The sequence below is a fragment of the Myotis brandtii genome, unplaced genomic scaffold (assembly GCF_000412655.1).
Source record: "Myotis brandtii unplaced genomic scaffold, ASM41265v1 scaffold724, whole genome shotgun sequence".
Lineage (NCBI taxonomy): Eukaryota > Metazoa > Chordata > Mammalia > Chiroptera > Vespertilionidae > Myotis > Myotis brandtii.
The window spans coordinates 464,110-483,818 of NW_005370857.1; the positions used below are offsets into that span (position 1 = coordinate 464,110).

Genomic DNA, 19,709 nt, shown 5'->3' on the forward strand with positions numbered 1-19,709 from the left:
TACATGACCTCTCTGCACCTCTGTTAATAAATCTGCAAATTAACTGAATTTGAATAAGCGACTTCTAAGTTTCTTCAGTGCTCCAAAGATTCCAACAGTACATGCACTGTCTACAGGACGGCCAGGCCATATCCAGACCCAGGTTTAGTTCTTTATTTCAAGGTTCCCTGCACCAGAAAGGCTAACAGGTTGGTCTTTGGCGTTTGGCAAGCCTAAATTTGAATGCCAGCTACCACATAAATGATGTGGTATGAAGTAGGACATTGGACTTTCCAAATCTCAGTTTCCTTATCTACAAAGTGGAGATGAAAATTACATCTATCTCATGGACTCCTTTTGAAGTTTAATAAGACAGTTCACTGGAGAACTTTGCTCAGGGACTGGCCCATGGAATGCTCACTGTTTTTGTTCATCATGAACTAATAAATGTACTGTTAAAGTACCATTTAAAAAAAATATTTAAAAGACATGACTCATATAAATATAGAATGAATATACATAAAAATGTATTTATAGTGCCATATACAGATGATGTATTATAGAATTGTTCACTTGAAACCTACATATATTATTAACCAATGTCACCCCAATAAATTTAATTTCAAAGCTATTTAGTGCCTTAATGATGGCACCAACAAGATGATAAAGCTGTTGTTGTTGGGTTTTTCTTTTTGTTTTGTTTTTTGTTTTGTTTTTGTTTTTTTGAGAAATAGAAGAAAGAGATTATGTGGCTTACACCAAAATAATTTTCTAAATTTGAGTCAAAGTTGGTTTATGTAATCTTCTCAACATTTGTCTCTCTGTAGGACAGAAATCTTCAAGTTACCCTGTACTTATATAGTTCTTAAACAGGCCTGTTAAATACCACTCTAGTATGACATTGTGAAACATTCAAGTTTGCTTTTGCTCTTTTCAGATTTAGGGTAATTTTCCTAAATAGCTGTAATAAGATTAAATCTGAGAAAAAGATTAAACAGCAATATGATTCTAGTACATAAGTATCTATTTTCTGCCTAAAATTATAATAAATACTAAGTCCAGCCCTAATTATGTTTCCATAATGTTTCATTTAGGGGGATATTTAGAAAAACAATAATTTCTAAGATGGTACTATGGAGATTAACCATTTAACTGGTGCTTACATACGCCATGCACCATGTTAAGGGCTTTATATATATTTCTCTCTGCAAACAATCTTGTGAGGTAGGTCTTATTAACGCCATTTTGAAAATCTGGTAAATGTGTCTCAGTGATGTCAGATAATTTAATAAAGATGACAGGGCCCATATGAGCCAGAATTGAAATTCATTCTGACTCTAAGTCCTGTATTCCCTCCAGTGGCCTATGCTATATACCTCCCTAAATTTTAAACTCTTCTAAATTTTAAAGTAGATCTCTAGTTAAACATACAGACAAATGGGTGTAGCGTTGCTTATACGACAGAGCATGTACAAAATGGTCCTTTTCCCTATAAGAGACTTGCCACCTTGAATCTGCCAGAGACAAGTGGTCTTTCTGTTCCCTGGCTGCTGGATTAAAACATATGTTTTAGCCCTAGCTGGTTTGGCTCAATGAATAGAGCGTCGGCCTGAGGACTGAAGGGTTTCAGGTTTGATTGCAACAAGGGCAAATGCCGGGTTGCAGGCTTGACCCCCAGTAGGGGGCATGCAGGAGGCAGCCAATCAATGCTTCTCTCTCATTGTTGATGTCTCTCTCTCTCTCTCCCCTCTCCCTCTCCCTCTTCCTCTCTCCCTCTCCCCCTCTCTCCCCTCTCCCTTCCTCTCTGAAATCAATAAAAATATATTTTTTTAAAAACTACCAAAAAACATATATTTTAAAGAAAACTAAGACCATTCGATTTTGCTCTTTAAAGCCGCTCCCCTCAGGTGGTCTTCCTTGTAACTTACCTGTCTTTCTTATCCCTCTTCTGGCCCCCAATGTGTCCCTAGGTGGGCTGGATCCTTTCTATTCTGGATGAACTGCAGCTGAGCCCTCAGCCTCCGGTTGGAGTCCTTCCTCTGGGGACTGGGAACGACCTGGCTCGGACCCTCAACTGGGGAGGGGTAAGAACTCTCTCGGGGGCGGCCCCTGGCGTCCAGCAGCAGGCTCCCCCAACCCACAGATGTTCTGATGGAAGGGGAATGAGTTAGAGCTGAGAACCAAGGCACCCACAAGCCACGATTTTATCCAGTAACTTATAAGCAGCTAGAGAAGAAGGGAACATTTAGGATTAAAAACGGGGTTAGTACACAGGCCTGGGCTTTTTGAGCTAAGCACTAAGACAGTGGGTGGGTTGTCCTCAAGTCTTCATGTAAAACAACCATAGACTTGAATTGATCCTGACCCTCAGCCTTGGCCAGGATAACAACTCTGACTCAGATTTACAATGCTTACTTGGGGAAAGTGATGGCTTTTTTTGAGCATGTGGTTTCTCTGGTCAGTGTCACCATGGCTTTGACTCTACAGGTAACAGACTGTCCTTTGCACTGTGGAGCCAATTTCAGACAAGTTCAGTGGAGGCAGTTTCCCTGTCACCAACCAGCCATTTCATTACTTTTTTTTTTTTTTTTACAGTGCTAATTCAGTAAGAAGGCACAATATGCTAACATATGCAGCCTACCAGCTTTTTATCTGTTCATATGAGACCATTGCCTGGGCTGGGTTCCATGAAAATCATCTTCAGATACTAGAAGATATTAATCTGGCTTTTGGGAGAATTAACTTCCCGTAGGAGATAATTATCTTCAGATACTAATTTGACTTTGGGTGAATGAATTAACCTCCCATAGGTCTTTTTTTAAGTATACATAATAAATACAGGATAGGGCAAAAATAGGATTATAGTTGTGAGTACTCCAAACAGAGTTTATTCTTATATTATTCTTTATTAATTATTTTCCATATGAATAACTGTAGACCTACGTTTGCCCCGCTCTGTGTTTACATGAAGCAACTGGTATATTATCAATGTTAACTCCTCTCATCCAATCAGTGACTTGACAGTCCTTAATAATCATGCTGTCAGTAATGTATGCTCAAGGAGTAAGAGTTCCCAAGCAGGGCTATTCCTCTGTCAGACTTGCCTTAGGTCATGGAAGGGATGGTGTCCTGCTACAAGGTTAGGGAGAGGTAAGTAAAATGGGGTGTTAATAGAAGAAATTGTCTATCAGAGGCTGTTTTGTTTCTTTTATCCTCTCCTCCCAACCCCAAACACACTTCTGTGCATTTCACAAATCCCTTTAGTAGGAGGCCTTGGGGGTCCTGCTTTTACTCTGATGAAAGCAGCCATCCAGCATAGCCCCTAAACCTACCAGCAACTATTGGTTCTCAGTGTGAGCAAAAATTATTCCTCAGCTCTAACCAGCTAGAATTAGCATTTCTGTGCACGTTACCTGTGACTATTGTGTTAAGTTCTAAGTACCTGGAAAAAAAGAGTTTACTCTCTCCCAGCCTTGCTAATTACAAAACAAAAACAGAACTGTAGCAGAGGGCTCTTTCTTGCATGAAATACCTTTGGCTATACTGTTCACTACTCCAGATGCCAATGGATGTGTTCGTTGGTTCCTTAGGGCTACACTGATGAACCTGTTTCCAAAATCCTCTGTCAAGTAGAAGATGGGACAATTGTACAGCTAGATCGCTGGAACCTCCATGTGGAAAGAAACCCAGACTTGCCTCCAGAAGAGCTTGAAGATGGCGTGTGTAAGGTTAGAGAGTTCTTTCTTCGGCAGAAAGGAACTCGGGAGCATCTGTCATGGGAAATACATTTGTGGCTGGAGATTCATGTGCTGATTTCTTCCTATGAGATAAAAGGATAGTGTTAAAGTTTATGGCTACAGGGCTATGCGTCCAACATTACCCACTGATTCTACCCCATGGGTTTCTACCTGCTTCCAGTGCTCAGGGAGCTGTTCTCTGTCCTCAACTTCCATACCAGGAACACATGGATCCATGTTCTAATTTTTCAAGTTCATTGCAAACTCTTAACCTAAGAGAAAATGAAATATATATATATACACACACACATATATATACATATATATATACACATCATATATATATATACACACACATATATACATATATATACACATCATATATATATATATATATGTTCTGAAGCATTAGGAATATGATCTTTCAAAACAAAGATAGCCTTCTGAGATTTCTGGCTTGATATCAAATGTTCCAAATGTTTAGGTAGTATTAACTAAGCCGATTTCATTACTTGCATGGGACTTGAAGATGCCTACATAAATGCTTTGATTTAGTGCTTTTCCTTCAGTGATTGAGCTTTTTATTGAGCTTCAGTAGAAGATTTGGTTCTAAGTTCTGGCCTCAGTTTCAGATAAATTTGGTAGGTCGCCAAGTAGCCACTTCCTCCTTATTACGTCCTACTTCTTTTCTATGATAGTGTTTTCAAACTTTTGTATGCATAAGATTCTGCAGGTGTGCTTGTTAAAAATACAGATTAAAATACAGATATACTTTCCGTAATAGCCCAGTCCCAGAGAGTTTCATTAACTAAATGCAGGGTTAAGGCCGAGGTATTTGTACTTTAACCAGCATTACTGCTATATTGGATTATGCCATTGATTGAGACCAAGATTTCATGGAAGTTTCAGCCTTAAAACAGATTGAACCAGAGAGCATTTTAGACCAAACCAACATCCACTTAATTCATTAAAGCATGTTTTGCCTTGGTCTTTATTTTTTTTTTCCACCTAAACCATGATTTAGAAATTATAAGGTTTTTGGTAGATATCACGATTGCTCAGTTGTTATTGAGTTCATCATGTCACAATGTTGTTTAAATAGCACTTATTGTCTTGGAATATGATACGTCTTTCTACTGTATTAGAATACAGAAATTGGGTAGAAAAGAGCCAAAGTAAAAAGAAATGTACCATATGGAAATGTTAAGGCCCTTTCCCCACTAAACTTAGAATGGTTAGGCCCTCAATAGGAGTCTATATTTAAATCTCTTCCCAACAGCTCAAGTAATGGAAAGACTTCTTGGTGCAGCCAGGAAACATTAATCCAGATAATTAAAAGGCTATGAAAATGGATTTTTTTGAAGAGACATGTAGGAAATTGGGGTAATTTTTTCCTGGAAAATACGGATAAGAATTTAATAACAGACTAAATTGGGATATTATTTATCGGATGGTGGCCAGATGTTCCCCTGAGTTATCAGTGAATGTTAAGACATGGGTTAGACTTGTAGCCAAGAAAACATAAATGGTAGAGACGAACATATCTGTGTTCTTGGCAGGATCACCAACCCTTGCTGTCATTATAAGGATGGTATTTTGTTTAAGTACAGGAACTGGACATTCTCAAATGTGAAGCCAGGAAAATGAGACATGATTTTGGCATTGTTCTGTGTGTTTAGTTTCTCTCCCTGTTCTCCAGTTAGTTATAACCATTTCTAGGGGCTGTTTTGACCTCTGAATCATTATAAGCTCTGGCTCGGGGCCTGCTATGAGGGGTTCATTCTTTATTTATATTAGAGACCCAGGCAACCCATTTTCTTTCTTTCCGTATTAATATATCTCTCTCATTCTCATTTCATTTTCTATTCTTGGCACAAGGTTTATTTCATTTTTCTCTTATTGGGACAAGGTTCTCACTCTCATCAAATAGAAAATCAAGGGGGACATGAAACACTGTAATAAACTTACTTTTGGAAATTTGAGGGTTAAACATGTATTTCTAGTGCATTTCTCTCTGATCATGATCTGGAAATATTATCTAAACTGAGGTAAAATTACCTATCTGTTTACTTTAATGTTTATCTTCCACTCTGAGCTATAGAAGGTAAAGTGAAAGAATCACTATTTCCCTTCTAACATTTTCCAATGCTTTTCTAATTGTTCTAATATTGCCTGCAGCCTAAAACACATTAATTTTGCAGTTTTAATTCAGGATTTTAGTTTGTGTGGTTCTCTGTTTTACTCAGCTTGCAGCAGTAACAGCCAGTGACCCAGAGGATTCTGGGAAGGAAAGCTAAGGTTGGGTATGCACCTATATGTCTGTGTTCACATATTTCACAGTCATATTAAAGATACAGGTTTGGAGAGGGGCAAGGGGTCAAATATATGGTGATGGAAGGAGACTGGACTTTGGGTGGTGAGCACACAATAGAGTGTAACCTGAAATTTACCTAATGTTATTAACCAATGTTATCCCAATATATTTAATATAAAACATACCAGATTTGGTAAACTAGGAATCTGAGCAATACTGATCAATAAATGTATATGCACATATCTGTTTTTTCTTTTTTTCGCTAGATTGAGAATAGCTGAATGTCTCCAACTGCCTTATTGCTTATATGACTTTTGTCAAAAATATTTTTTTAAAAGTAGGCAAAGGGCAAACAAATTAAACATTATTCATTTTAAGATGCAATATTAATATGCTGAACATAATTCTTGAAAAAAGTGTAGCCACAGGTTAAGTAGGTTTAGACATGATCCTTACAATTTACTTCCTAAGTTTGAACAGTGAATCATTGTTCATAACTATTGCAAATATGCACCCTTCTGCATGATAAGAGTATCTTATTACAACATCCCTAGGAATGGTTCTCATTTATTAATTTGTATCGGTATCCCTTCTTTCCTATAAATTTAAAATAATTGGGAGTATTATCTGATTTGAGCTTTGACTAATGAATTAATTTAAACATCCCCATTCCTTCCATGTAAACACCTCTACCCGGAGTTGTGACTGATCTCTAGTCCAGAGATAGCCCCAGAGACAGGTGTCCGGCTTGAACTTTATTTTCCTTTCTGCATGGTTGCACACGACTCCACCTCTACCTTGTTCATCGTTGCAGCTTCCTCTGAATGTTTTCAATAATTACTTCAGCCTTGGATTTGATGCCCACGTCACACTGGAGTTCCATGAATCCCGAGGTGAGGACAGCGTTCCATTTCCATCTCCCAGGGAGGAAGTTTCCAGCAGGTGTTTTGCATGTTCCCTTTTGTTTGCATATCACTTACGTGTCGACAGTGTGCTTCCGTGTTGTTGTTTTTTTGTTTGTTTTTGTTTTGACCTCCCTGATGACCCTGGGAGCTAGACAAGGTAGGAACTTAATACAAATAGGACCCTGAGACCATGTTAGTTAGGGTTTCGAAGATGGTCAGAGAGGAGACCAGAGGTGTGCTTGGGATTGCTACTCTAAGTTGACTAGAAACTTTGTTAGTGAACTACTGAGAAATAATAAAGTTTCTCTCACTAAAGTCATTGGGATACTCACAGCTTCTCAAGCTACCAGTTGTTATGGTGCAACATTTAATAACCCAGAGCCATTGAAACCTGGTAACAAAACAAAGAAGCCCTGCCTGTGTGTACAAAAGAGACATTAGACATTTTAGGACAATAGGGGCCTGTGGGTGGTTTGGGTTGAAAGAAAAGGGTGTGATGGTGATTGGATTAGGTTGGGAAGGTGCTGCAAATCCTCACCAGATGAGATAGGGGAGTGAATAAGGCAGAGTGGTCATTTAAGTACCAATAGAGATGGAGTCAAGGGTTGGGGGAGCAAAACGATTTTTGAAAGAGAAATAATGATGTGGTTAAACATTTCATCAGAACTTCCCTATGTCTTTAGAACTGAGAAAGTTGAGGATTTTTGCTTATGCTTTGAAGCTTTAATCCTCTCAGTTTCTATTAATCTCTCTTTTTCTCTCTGAAGCTCTCTTATTAATATAACTATAGTACACATCTCTGTCTATGCCTGTATCCATAACTATAACTATTCCTAGTCCCTTGTCAATATGTTAATATATAACCAAAATACTGCTAAGCTGTAGGGGAGTAAGAAATTTGCAAGATAAAAGTCACAAATGAGGGATTATTTTGACCTTTTTTCCAGATTCTGCAAGAGCATATGTGGGTTTTAACTCATAGAATTTGAAAAACAGGGAACTAAAAGCTAGAATTTTAAATGTTCCTGTTCCAGTAATAACGTAGGGAAAATTCTGATCACTCTCTTATGCACTAAAGGTCAATAGTGCAGCAATAGGATGAAGGCTGTTAGAATTCAAACTAATAGTGAAGTCCCAACCTATACTTTTCTTCATGAATTCAACAGTTTTGGTAAACTTTTTCTTCCTGGATTCATGAGGCTTCAAGGATCAAATGCTGTGCCAAATAAAAGCAATAGTGATTAAAGAGGGGCTGTAGGATGGTTGTTCTCTCTGATTAGCCAGAAAATCACAGCTAGAAAGGTTGGTTGATGACAGAACCACAGATAGCAAATACCCAAATCAGAAGCATAATAGTACAAGGCTAATCAGAGAGAACGACCAAACTACAGCCCCTCTTTAATCACTATTGCTTTTATTTGGCACAGGATTTAATTTGGGGAACTAAATAGAGATCCCTTTGACCATTTCTTACCCCATATTTCCTCCTCATTTTCTTCAGGAGACCCTGAATCTGGGCTTCCTAATAAAATACTTAATTTCTTAGCAATACTTATAAAGTAATACAATTCATTAATACATGAATCTCCCAAAATAGACATTCTGGCATGAAAAGAGGCCTAAGTGAGTAAGTGCCCGAAAATGAGCTCATTCAAGGGAAACTAATATTTGGCCTAATTAATCTGGAAGTTCTCTTGATACATTTCCTTATGCTATGATGACACTTCTGTGCTTCAGAATGAGATGGGGCATCAAGGTAGAAGGACCAAGCTTAGAAGAGAATTCTTGCAGGAAAGTGACTTTTTATTTTATTTTATTTTATTTTAAGCTATGGGACTATTTCATTTTAGAGAGGAATATGCAAATTGCGGTGTATATGTATAGATACATAGTTTTAAATGTATTGGTTAAAAGATACCAAGCATTGCTTTTTGAATAGTTTATCTCCGAGGCTTAGTTTAAGTGCTTTCATGTGATATGAAACATTTGCCCTGCAGGTAAGCCAGAGCCCTTGAGGAAAACCAGCCACTGCAAGCTGATAAGGGAGAATTAATGTCACCCAAGAGTAATAGCTACAATATTCATGAAGATGATACACAGCTGGTACAAAATAAATGTCCACAAAATATTGCAACCGGATTTGGTTGATATGCTTAGACCAGGGATGTGAGCTTCTTAGTATCTGTTAATCTATTCATTTTTTTGCATTAAATAAAATCATTATTTACTATAAAAAGTATAATTAGTCACACTAATATTCTTCTTTTAAAATTGTTTTTTGTTGGTTTGGATTTTCGCCATATACTTTCCAGGATAGTCAAGACATCTCAAGCTTGGCTGCAGAAGGAAAAGGATAGCGAGGCCACATTTTCAATAAGGGTGAATTCACTTATTTTTCTTGGTAATGAGTGGCTGTTCTCAAGCCAAACAAAACTCATAGTTGAGACTTCAAACTGTTCTCAAACACAACCACTCACAGTTTGAGACTTCATGATAAAACTTGTTTGTATAAAATACTTGGAATGTGACTGAAAACCTCATGAGAACCATTGTAAAAATGAGCTTGGATAGAATAACCTATTAGGTGTCAGTAAAAAATAATATAGTACTTTAAGTTGGGAGTCATGCCAACCAGCCTACATGAAATAGAAAATAGATACAAATCTCACTATGTTAGAATTTTAAAAAAATGTAAATGCAAACAATTTTTTGGCATAGATGTAAAATAGCCCTTCAAATCAATATGGGACAGATGCAGATTTTAGCATTGCTACCTATATTATATTTCTTTTAGAAGGGACAAATAAAGTGACATTTATTTTGAGAAAGTTTATTGGTGGAATTATTGTATAAATAAATGCATTTAGAATTATCAGTAGAAAATCAAACAAGGAATTAATATAGTCTTAACACTTTGATTTACTTTACATAAAGAGTGGAAATATTTGAATAATTTGATCAGAACAGTGGTTCTCAACCTTTAAATACAGTTCCTCATGTTGTGACCCAACCATAAAATTATTTTCGTTGCTACTTCATAACTGTAATGTTGCTATTGTTATGAATCGTAATGTAAATATCTGATATGCAGGATGGTCTTAGGCGACCCCTGTGAAAGGGTCGTTTGACTGCCAAAGGGGTCTCGACCCACAGGTTGAGAACTGCTGGATCAGAAAGATGGTATGCTTCATTTGATTGGAAAACAGATGCTTTCTTATTCTTCTCAACCACTGTGCATGGTTGAATTGTTGCTGCCTGGGAAAGTTTAATCATTTGAATAGAATTTGGAGATATAGTAGGGTTGGTCATTAAATTTTCAGTGGGAGTCTTGTCCAGTACTTCGATCATTATTGCATTATGACAGTGCTTGAGGACATACATGGAAAATATTTCCACATATAATGTATAGGGATGTTAACAATGATTATGGGCATCAGGCGGCAAAGTCAGATCTCACCCTGCCAGCTGTATGAACTAGATTGTCATTTGCTTTGGACATGAAAGATATTAAACAACACCAAACTTTCAGTCTGAGATTGGATGCTTAAATTTTTCTGCTTCATTGAAATTATTATTCAGAGGAGTCAAGCCTTATGCTATAAGGTCAAGGACATACAATTATGACTCCAGAGGAGGCAGTATTTAAATTTGATTTAGGAGTTACTATTTCCACTGAATATATAGAGACATGAAGATCTGCATGTTTCAAAAGATTATGAATGTTTCATGATTCATGGAGAGAACTGGCAGATTTCTTTTAAAAATGTCTTGTTTGCAATGGCTTGCTGAATTTCATTGTTATGGTCACTGCAAAGGACTCACTTTCCAGCTTTTGTCTAGACTTGAAGGCTCAAGTATAGTTTGCCCTTGAGAAACTCACACTGTGTGAGAGTCTCTGTATGTAACCTTCTTTTCCATCCTGAACCTCTGCGTGGTACCTACTCATCATTCAAGATTCAAGTATACCTGCTTCTGGAACACTTTTCTGATCATTTCCTTTATGTGTAACGGTCACTTCATCTCATACAGACATATTTTTATAGCACATACAAAATGACATTTTAGTTTTCATTTTCAGACCTGTCTCCTCCACTCTAAATTCCACGAGGGCATAAGACAATGTCTTCTTCCCCTTCCTTCCTTCCTTCCTTCCTTCCTTCCTTTCTTTGTTTTTCAGCTATGAAAGAATATAGTTTATTTTTAAATATAATAAACTCTTAAATCATCTTTTGCTTAATTTATCTGAATTATAGTATGTTTCCATCAGAACACATAGTTATGAATTTATTACATGTATGCATGTATTCCCTATAACAAATAAATCAGTATTCTAATCAAATAATTTAACCCATTTTTTCTTTTTTTTTTCAATTACAGTTTACATTCAATAGTATTTTTTATTAGTTTCAGGTGTACAGCACAGTGGTCCCTGTGCCTAGTCCAGTGACTGTCTCAATAAGTGTTACAGGAATGGGATTTTAATTGGAGGGATAGACCCACATACAAAAGATAACACTAGAAAGGCATATATAGTAAGGGCACGATTAGTTGTATGGGCAGTAAATAACACTGGAGTTCAGTGCGACTGTTGTCAGGGGAAAGGTGCCTGAGGAAAATTTCCAGAGAGGATAGATAAAGGAAGAGAAAGGAGGAGTGTGATGTTGACAAGAAATAAATAGGTGAGGGCATTTCAGACAGGAAAGAAAAAGTACAGAGGGATAATGAGCTTGTGATAGAGATAGGTTACATGACCAGTTATTACATAATGAAAGATTTTTGTGATGGTGTTAGAAAAATGAAGATAATGCTGTTAAAAAAAATGCCCTGAATGGGAAATAATGTTGAAAAAAAAGATTAAAAAAAATACACAATTTAAATTGAAGATGCCAATGTTATTATAGGCATAAATTTTGGAGTCATTTATGTATCTCTAACCGAAGTCTTAAAATTGGATAAGTATTTGATGAAGAGAGTATAAAAGATGTGTGAGTTATAAAGGGTTCAAATTGCTTATTGATTTTTATAAACATAGTGTTGGACTCATGTTTATGAACATTTCCCTAATATGCAGGACCAATTACAAGCAGAAATAGGGTTTAGGATCCCATTCTGATGGCACGCATATCATTGTGTTGTGCATAAGGATGAAATTAATATGTTAAATCAATGGAATGGAGTGTACCCAGAGCCTCATCATCATTATAAATGAATTACATCCAGAGCCAAGTCATTTTGATGATTTAGATGATGGGATTTGGGAAGTTGGAGCTAATGAGATTTAGATGAGATTTTTGGATTTTGAGTTGATAATATAATGGGATGAAACCTTTGGAGACCTTGAAGGAAGTGAATGTATTTTTCATACATGAAGGATGTGGATCATGGGGGCTATAGGGTGCATGATGGTAGGTATTTTGACCACCATGACTTTTGCCATTTGGTTCCTGCTTGTTGGTGATTTTGTAGATATTATAAAGGTTAATAATTAGCTGACCTTAAGATAGGAAGATAGTTCTGGATTATCTGAGTGGGACCAATGCAATAACATGAGCCTTTAAATGCAAAGGTGGAAGGTGGAACGGGAAGTCAGAGTGATCTGGGAGAAGAAGTCAGATTCAAAGTGTGAGAGGGATTTGATGTGCCCTTGCTGGCTTTGACAATGGAGAGGTTATCATAAGCTGAGGAATGCAAGAGGCCTCTGGAAGTTGAGAATGTACCCTAGCCAACAGCCAGTGAGGAAAAAGAATTACTGCAGCTGCAAGGAAATAGATTTTGTCCATAACCTGAATGAGCTTGGAAGTGAATCCTTCCCAGAGCTGCTCAATAAGAACTCTGTAGGCTGACAACTTGATTTTGGCCTTGTAAGACCCTAAGCAGAGGACTCAGGAGAGAACCTAGAGAGTTGTAAGAAAATCAATGAATATTTTAAGCTATCAAATGTGCAGGAAACTAATACAATTAATATTGGTATCCAATCAGATTGTAAATAGGTTAATGGCATAGAAATACACAGTGTGTTTGGATCTCACTATCTCACACCCTCTTGTGGAAGAGGAGGATGAAATTTAAGAACTGCAGCCATAAACCATGGGTACTTCCACTATTGGGGTCTTTGAGGATCATTGCCTTTCTTGAGAGTGGCCTTTCATGGTTGACTTCATACCAATTAACAGACACAACTTCCTTAAGGAGCAAGAGCTCTTAAACTTTCTTGCTGGCTCTTTCCCAATTCTGTATGCCCCCTTTCCTTGATATAGTGGGGCTCACATTCCTTGGTCCTCCTCAAAGTCACATCAGTTCTATGCATACACAGGCACATATTCAGCCACTCCACCCCTTCCCTTTAATAGCCAGAATGATGGAGTATTGTTGTTTGTTGGCTCTTGTCTGGCCTGACTTCTGTAGGGACTGGCACATCTCTTACACTAGCAAACATCTCCCTTAGCTGCAGCCAACCTTGCATCTCAGTCTGATTTGTGCTTGGAGTAGGGTAGATGTAAAAGTGGGAAGAGAGTCCAATTGCCAAAGCAGGCTCAGCCTGGGAGTCAATATAATGTATGGGATGGAGCAGAGAGAATAATAGAATATACCTCTCACATTTCCTACCCCCAAGGCCAACTCCCCTACCTCTTTATTTTATATCTTTATTTTTTGTATTCAGATTAATATTTTTTATTGAAGTAAAAATTCGCAGAACATAAAATTCACCATTATAACCAATTTATAGTATATAGTTCAGGGTTTTTAGTATAATCACAATGTTGTATAACCATCACTATTATATAATTCCAGATCATTTTCATCACCCCAAAAAGAAACCCTGTCCCCACTGAGCAGTACCTCTCCATTTCTCCCTTCCTTTACCCACTGGCAACCATTAATCTGCTTTTTGTGTCTATAAATTTGCCTCTTCTGGACATTTCATATCAATGGAATCATACTATATGTGTCCTTTTATGTGTCTTTCTGACACCTCTCTAAATGCTAGTGTCCTGATAGGCCTCTAGTTTTTATAATTACATATATATATAATCAGCTTTTATCCAGTTAAATTAGACCTGAGGTGACTGTTTTAATCAACTGTGTGAGTAAAATCACCAAAAACTCGGTTTACTTCTTAATTCTAGTCTTTTTGGGTCTTACAGAATAGCGGTTGCCAACCGGTGATCCGCGGGCCACTGGTGGTCTGTGAGGTCTGAAAGGTTGGCGACCGCTGTTATAGAACATTTTCAATCTCTTGAGAGAAAAAAAACACACTTTTTTTTAAAGGAAAAAAGTGTTTTCAGTTCTTCAAGACTCATAGGAAAACCTCATGAAGATGTGGATATTTTCCAAACCATACATTAGTAAAAAAGTAAATGTTAATAGTTGGTATATGATTCATTTAATAGCGTTGGACATCATTTCCCTGAAAAACTTCATTGCCAGGACTGTGGGTGTCATTTTCCATTTCTCATTATAACTTGCTCAATAGCTGGATCTGATTTTGTTTAAAATTAGGACCTATGTACCTACAATAAATTGCATGGCAATGAAAATTCTCATTTTGCCTCTGATTCCATAGAGCAAGAGTTAATGCAACTGAACATGGTACCCAGCCAAATCTGGGTCAATAAGGTTAAAAACAACATGCCATTCAGCAGTCAATTTCATCCTGAAGAAGGTCCAGACCATAGAAATGGTCAACTCTGTGGCCAGCAATGGGGATCAAGGCGGTAGAGCACTTAGCATCATTTTTACCTTGTTTTGGTTTACTATATCCTATAAGTTAACCTTATACCTTTTCTATTATTTTGTTTCTAGGGCTATAGTACTTAATTTGGTAGAAGAGAGTGAATGGTTAAGGAGAGGTTTGAAATACAGGAATTGTAAATAGATGAATATAACTATCAAAAACCAATCTATAAAAATACCACATTTTTGATGTTTGCAAACCTCAACTCAGTTTCTATGTCTTATGCTAATATTTGTCACATCATAAAAATAATCTAATAATTAATTGTCCAGAATTATTTCCTGAGATTTTGTAGCTTTTATTCAACCCAGTCTTAGTGAGTGAACTCTGCTACTTTTCTTCACCTAGACAACAACTTTTGGGATTTGCCCTTCAAAAATAGGGTTAGGACTTGGAGTTTTAGCTAGTCAGCCAGTCTAATGAAAAATGACTTGGAGGAGTCCTAACCCTGAGAAGGGATTAATGAGCATGCTGAGTAAAATAGCAGACAGCAAAAGTCGGCAGTGAGGAATGTAAGAAAATAATATCCCATTTAGATATTTTATAAATTCCTTGAATTCATATGAAAATTCTCTGACACAGATTCTTGTTTAATCTTTTTCTTCCCTCAACATATATAACATATAGGAGCAAACTTAAAATTAAACCATTTTTCAGCCAGAACCTCTGCTGTCATATGGCCTGTGTCCATTCAGCCAGTGATGTGTGTGTGTGTGTGTGTGTGTGTGTGTGTGTGTATCCACTAATTCAAGTTATTTTTCAAGGCCTGTCGCAAATAAGAGTGCAGATGGTAGTTTTTGCAAAATCTGAAAGCAAATTCTCCATTAATTTTTGTCTGAATTGCCCATATTTAATTACATTTGGAAGCGGAATCCATAGTTTATGAAAGCCATGACCTATGGAGGTCAAAACAAATAATCCCCCTCCCTCTCCTCCTCGCTCCCCCAACACCCCATTCCTGTATCCCTGCCCATGCTCTATTCTGAATAGAGCCCAGAGTGTTTCCACCTTCACTGTGCATGGGAATCACCTGAGAGCTTGCTACACCACAGAGTCCTAAACCCCACACCCCAGGCATTCTAATTCCACAGGTATGGGATAGATCCCAATAATTTGCATTTTTAACAATCTCCCAGTTGATGCTGATGCTGTTAATCTGTGGCTACATTTTGTTTCACTGGACAACGATGACCTCTGCCTGTAACTAAGGGGAAGATGATAATGAAGCTGGTGGGTCTGTTGGATCTGTGAGGGGAGGAAGTAGGGATGCCAGTCTAAGTCACTACCTTCAGTAAGGTCTCCAGAACAAAACCACCCCTTTCCTTTCACAGAGGCAAATCCAGAGAAATTCAACAGTCGTTTTCGAAATAAAATGTTCTATGCAGGGGTAAGTATATATTTTATTTTATAAATTATTACATATCATTTAGCGCTAATTCACTATTGGTCATATTGATGCTAACTGTACTAAAATGATGGCATATACTAGTACATTTCAGATGTTTTCATGTAGGGCTATGTATGGTTCATGTTTAATACGTTGGTTTAAGAAGAAAAGTAAGGATGTCTGTCTTAGGTTAGTTGGCAAAGAGAGAGCTGGTGCCCATCATCGTTGAACTGAAAAGCTCTGAGACTCCATGTTGTTCTGAGGGGATGATAGCCAATGAGTAATGTGAGAAACAAACATCAGAGCCAACCTAGAGAATGGGAAATTAGGTAGACTGAAACGTGTATGGGAAGTCTTGGGTAAGAATGCAGTGTTCACCGGGGTCCATATGCATGAGTGTTTGGATGAGAAATTGGCAGAGCACGGAAATATTTTATGGAAGTGTATATGAGATTAAAGGGGCAGCGTCTTTTTCTTTCTCCTCCTGTGGAAGGACATACCTGGGGGTGAATGGCTGGAAAGAAAAAAAATACCTCCAAAATATTTATATTAGAAAAAATTGTGGTTTAAATTTATACCACTGGGTAGAGGGAATGGAAATATCAGAGTGAGGAAGCAAGACATTCTCAGGGATGTCAATGGAGAAGTCAAAGTCAGGGGTCAAAATAAGTTTTTAAACTGACTGTCGGAATTATCTAATTTTTCACTCTCCTACTGTGATCTTACATTTTCTTATAAGTTATAGTTTGAAAACAAAAAGATTTCAACTTGACAGCCACTGCACTGCTTTATTTTGGATTCATCAAATTATATTTTGGCTTATTTAGCATCATTAGAAACTATATAATACAGAAGCAGGGATTTGGCATAACCGTGTAATTAAGCTTTTTGTCTTTATTTCCTTGTGGTATAGGCAGCATTTTCTGATTTCCTACAGAGAAGCTCTAGAGATCTATCCAAACACGTTAAAGTTGTTGTAAGTACTGAATGTGTTGACTCATCTCATTTGAATATGAATATGTATGCCACAAAAAATGAACCCCAAATACCAGCTTATACTTAGATTAATCAATGCTCTGCACAGAACCACAGAGATCATTTAGTGTCACTCATTCAGCCAATGTTTATGAACCTTTAACTATGTGCTGGGCACTGTCTTTATTGCTGGGGATGAAAATAAGTAAGATGACTGGTCTCACTCCTGAATAAACACACAGTTCAGTCATGGAGAACAATATAATAAATGTCATTCAACTGTGGATGTGATAGGGTGGTGGCACAGAGGGAGAATGAAGGCTAACCATGGTGGGATCAAGAGAAATCTTCAGTAAAGAAATGATGCTGAGCTGGGTCTCCAAGTAGTAAGGGATGCTCAATAAACAAATGTCTTTATTCCAAGATTGTCCCAGAACTTTGCATTTTAGAAAAGTGCTTTGCTCACTCTCTAACCTGGCCATAGTTCTCTTTTTAATCCTCACCTGAGGAAATGGTTTTATTGTGTGTGTGTGTGAGAGAGAGAGAGAGAGAGAGAGAGAGAGAGAGATTCATTGCCTCCCATATGTACCAACCCTAGGGATCAAACTTGCAACCTAGGTATGTGCCCTGACCAGGAATTGAACCTGCAACCTTTTGGTGTGTGGGGTAATATTCCAACCAGCTGAGCCACCCAGCTAGGACCCTGGTCATAGTTTTTCATCTCTGAATGGATTCTTTTCTTGGTGCTGTTTCTTCCTGAGTCACTATCCCAGGTTTTGACACACACTGCTTGGAGGCGAGAGTAAGGGGTAGTTCTCTTTTCTCTAGGAGATATGTTTTAAAACAGCATATACTTAGTTATTAAGAAATACAGAAAATGTTTTCTCGTGGTAATCACGTTAAAAGAAGGAATGAATGTGCTGCACATAATCGTGTAAGTGAAGGCCAAAAAAAAAAAAGAGAGAGAAACATATATAAATGGGAAAGAAGGAATGGGAATCTAACAATGCTTGAATATATCCTGGTAAGATTAAGAATAGAATATGTAACAAGAGGGGGCAGAATGAAAGATATCCATGAAAATAGATAAAGATGTATGCGCTTAAGCTAATTGGTATATAGAGGAACACACAGGAGCATAAGAAGATGCAAATTTGTAAATTTTGTAATCCCCAGTAAAACATATGAGACATGAATCCCTGAAATCAGTTGAGACCAGAGACAGAGGCCTTTACCACTAGTGCTAGAACCCTTGGCATCACGTCTCAGTTCTCATGCAGTAAAAATGAAAAGCAGGTATGTTTTAGTAGTTAGCAACTCTTGGAAACAAAAACATTGCCTTCTTAAAGGTAGACACAAGAAAGACACATGGTCCATCGAACTCTAAGGGTCTTCTTTATTTTGATCCTTACTTTAAACTTCCCCAATTTCTTCAGCTGCCTACATGCCAGCCCCAAATGAACTTAGCTGTTCTTTCCATTATTTCTCACATTGAGAGGAACATCAACAGCATCTCCCTAGAGAGCCAATGAGCGGTGAGCAGTGGCCATCTTGAATGACATCCACTGTTCATGTGAGCTGCATTGAAATTAAACTTGGTATACTTCCTAACCACTAGAGACTTTTGCTCCCATGCCTGCCAGTCTTCTTGATGATAAATATCTGATACATGAATGGCTGTCTAGCAGGGATTAAAAGAATCTTGAAGAGAAGTCAACATGGCAGCCAAATAAGGAAGATTTAATATCAGTCGGTACATGTAATATTTCAGGTGAATTGGTTGATGTGATCATATCTTTTTTTTTTTAATCCTCACCTGAGGATATTTTTTCCATTTTTTTTTAATCCTCACCTGAGGATATTTTTTCCATTGTTTTTCCAAACTCGAAGCCTGTGGACCACATGCCTTGTTTATTTGGTCCATGTTAGCCTTTGAGTTTGACATGCATGTTTTACAGGGAGTGTGGAAGGCAGGGAGGGGGAGAGACAGAAAGAGAGAGAAACATCTGAGACAAATTGATTGGTTGCCTCCTGCATGCTCCCTGACCCAGGGTGAGGAGTGAACCCGCAACCCAGATACATGCCCTTGATGAGGAATAAAACTTGCAATCCTTTGGTGCATGAGCCAATGCTCTAACCCCTTGCACACCGGCCAGGGTAATCATATCCTTTTTTATGAGGAGAAAAATACAGAAACTAAGTCTGGACATTTGGGATTCAGTCCTAGGTGTCTTTGTGTGAGGTATATGACTGTGGGGGAATCATCGAACCTTCCAGAAAAGTTTACTTTCTTCACTTAAAACAGGCATAGCAACACATGTCTTTAAAGTTATTGATAATCGTGCTGTGATGCAGAGGATATTTCTCCAATGAGGTTACTGTATGCTCTCTTGAGTGTGAGATAGCAAGGATGGAAAGTAAGCGAGCACAATTAGATGTACATATCACAATAGAGCATCTTACCTGTGCCAAGGGTAAAGTCAGTGTTTCTGAGGCAATAGATAATGATCTCTTACATAAATGTAAAATGTATGTATAAATACTACACCAGAAACGCAGAGGACAGTAACACAAATCTGCATATGGCTTCATTTGCCCTACTGCTGTTTTCTTCTTATTGTGTTGACATCAATATGTAAGCTTATACACAAGGACATATTTTACAGGTAAGTATTTT

General features: G+C 37.6%; 1 protein-coding gene across 1 annotated transcript in view; it reads left to right on the plus strand.

The window, feature by feature from the left end:
* The window catches only part of DGKI (diacylglycerol kinase, iota), a 325,776-nt gene that overhangs the window by 162,353 nt on the left and 143,714 nt on the right, over positions 1-19,709 (plus strand). The window contains exons 15-19 of the mRNA XM_014530144.1: positions 1,950-2,063; positions 3,570-3,707; positions 6,845-6,923; positions 16,002-16,057; positions 16,971-17,033. Of these exons, the coding sequence (XP_014385630.1) occupies positions 1,950-2,063; positions 3,570-3,707; positions 6,845-6,923; positions 16,002-16,057; positions 16,971-17,033 (450 nt within the window). The remainder of the gene's footprint in view (positions 1-1,949; positions 2,064-3,569; positions 3,708-6,844; positions 6,924-16,001; positions 16,058-16,970; positions 17,034-19,709) is intronic.